The sequence below is a fragment of the Austrofundulus limnaeus genome, unplaced genomic scaffold (genome assembly GCF_001266775.1).
Source record: "Austrofundulus limnaeus strain Quisiro unplaced genomic scaffold, Austrofundulus_limnaeus-1.0 Scaffold71, whole genome shotgun sequence".
Classification (NCBI taxonomy): domain Eukaryota; kingdom Metazoa; phylum Chordata; class Actinopteri; order Cyprinodontiformes; family Rivulidae; genus Austrofundulus; species Austrofundulus limnaeus.
The window spans coordinates 328,238-330,262 of NW_013952473.1; the positions used below are offsets into that span (position 1 = coordinate 328,238).

The 2,025-nt window shown below is 43.2% G+C and overlaps 1 protein-coding gene across 3 annotated transcripts in view; it reads right to left on the reverse strand.

Moving 5' to 3' along the window:
- The window catches only part of tmem168a (transmembrane protein 168a), a 37,640-nt gene that overhangs the window by 16,372 nt on the left and 19,243 nt on the right, over positions 1-2,025 (reverse strand). The window contains exons 1-2 of one of the 3 annotated variants that reach the window (XM_014010608.1): positions 1,543-1,642; positions 16-973 (exon numbers count right to left, since the gene is read on the reverse strand). In XM_014010608.1, coding sequence (XP_013866062.1) covers positions 16-855 — 840 coding nt within the window. In that variant the 5' untranslated portion in view covers positions 856-973; positions 1,543-1,642. The other 2 variants (XM_014010610.1, XM_014010609.1) reach the window with 2 other exon arrangements.

Genomic DNA, 2,025 nt, shown 5'->3' on the forward strand with positions numbered 1-2,025 from the left:
GAATAATAAATGTACCTTTAAGGCAGCGAGGACAAAGAAGCCCAGTTCCATCACACACAGAGGAAACAGAGAGAGTCTCCTCCACACCTTCCCGAGGGAGAGGACTGGCATCCAGCGCTCGCTTGGCCCCAGCCCACTAAAGTAGACGTCCAGCAGCGGCTCACAGAGCAGCCTGACCAGGTAGCAGCCTAAGGCAAACGGGTTGGCYGGGATGCCTAAGGCCTGGAAAAACATGAGCGACGTAATCAAAGCAAAACTGAGCAAGTTGGGCAAAGCCAGGAGGGATTTCATCCTCAGGTCCACAATGAGAGCTCCCAGGGCTACRACCAGGCCTATTATGGCCACTGAATTTTGAAGAAGCATGCTGGTGCTGGCAACACCAAACCCCAGGAGCTCAAGCCACTCAGATGAGGTTAACAAGGTGGGTTTGTAATGAACTGAGCCACAAATACGCTCAAACACGGCCCACACGACTTTAATGAGCGCGCTGGCTATGAGGAGGTAGTTGGCGACCAGTTCTTTGACGTTCGACCCGAATTCGGGACTGTTGAGGAAGCACAGGAGCCCGAGGAGGAAGCCGAACCACAAATGGAACAAGCTCAGGCTGGCTGTCTCCATGGCGAAGTAGTAATGGAGGATGCCGGCAATGGCCAGCACGAAGAGGCCCAGGATGAACATGACCAGGATCATGGGCTCGCTCGTCACCTCCCAGCGGACGTACATGCCGACGGACACCGCKACGAAGAGGTTGACCCTGGACAGGTAGCCCAGGCAGCACATAGGCGTGCACACGTCCACTACGTTCAGCGGCCTTTTGGCCATCAGCTTCTCCTCCTCCTCCTCCTGATCCATCATGGCCGACGGGGAACTCAACGCATTAACGAAAACCTCTTCTCAGTTTATTCCTTTCATCCTCACTGGACTCACAACTGAAGGACGATGTTACTTCAGGACCTTTTTGCAGAATCAACCCCTGAAAACAAATCAAATTGCATTGTTACTCAAGTTACAAACTATTTGTCACRATTTATGTACACAAACATGCAAATATTTAGATAATTTCATTTTTTTTATAAAAACACTCTTACTCAACTCTACTACTCTACAGCAATACCAAACACTAAGCCTTAAATATAATCATATCAGCTTATATCAGCTTAAACTTTAAAAACAGCAACATGATTAATTTCAGGTTTTTGTCAGTATTACCTACAGTTAAATAACTCATCTCTGAGTCAAAGCTTTAAAAAATTATAAACGAATTACAAAACAATAAAATCAAACACGAAACTATTAGAAGCACATAAAATAAAGAAAAAAGCAGATAGTGAGTGAGGCCCTGTTGCTGTCAGTGAAGTTGGTGGCGATGTGGCACTGACTCTGTTTGCTAACTAAATTAGCCGCCTCTGCTAAAGTCCTCGCGCAAGTTTTAAAGTGCCTACTCGTCAAAAGAACAAACAACAACCTAAGCACACATGCCGAAACGACAACATCTCAGACGAACTCTTATAAACATGTTTTTAGCTTTAAAATGTTGCTTACATGTTTGTTTAGGTGTCACCAACTGCGCTTCCGGGTCTCAAACTACGGCACATCGAGAGGGTCACAACAGACGCGCTTCGCTTTTCAGCCTCTCAAAACAGAACCGTTCCTTTCCTTTTTTCCCCTCATCTTGAGCTAATTTTGTTACTGTATACTGAGAAGATATGTTACAAAAACGACATTTAAAAAAATACAAATATTAGTTTTAAAAGTTAATCATTTGTACATAAAATAATTATTTCATTAGAGTTTAAAATTCCTTCATATGAATTATATTGTTATTTGTAAAAGAAATACAGGAAAAATGTAAAAAATATATATAMCTTATTTGTCTGTCAGATCAGCACTTCAACACTGAGAGCCATGAACTGTATTGGCTTTAGCTGTAAACCTCTCATTGTGGAGTTTTATCATTCGTGCACAGAAATTCCTGAGCTTTGATTTGAAAAGCTTCAAAGAACGCATGCCAAGATTATATATATA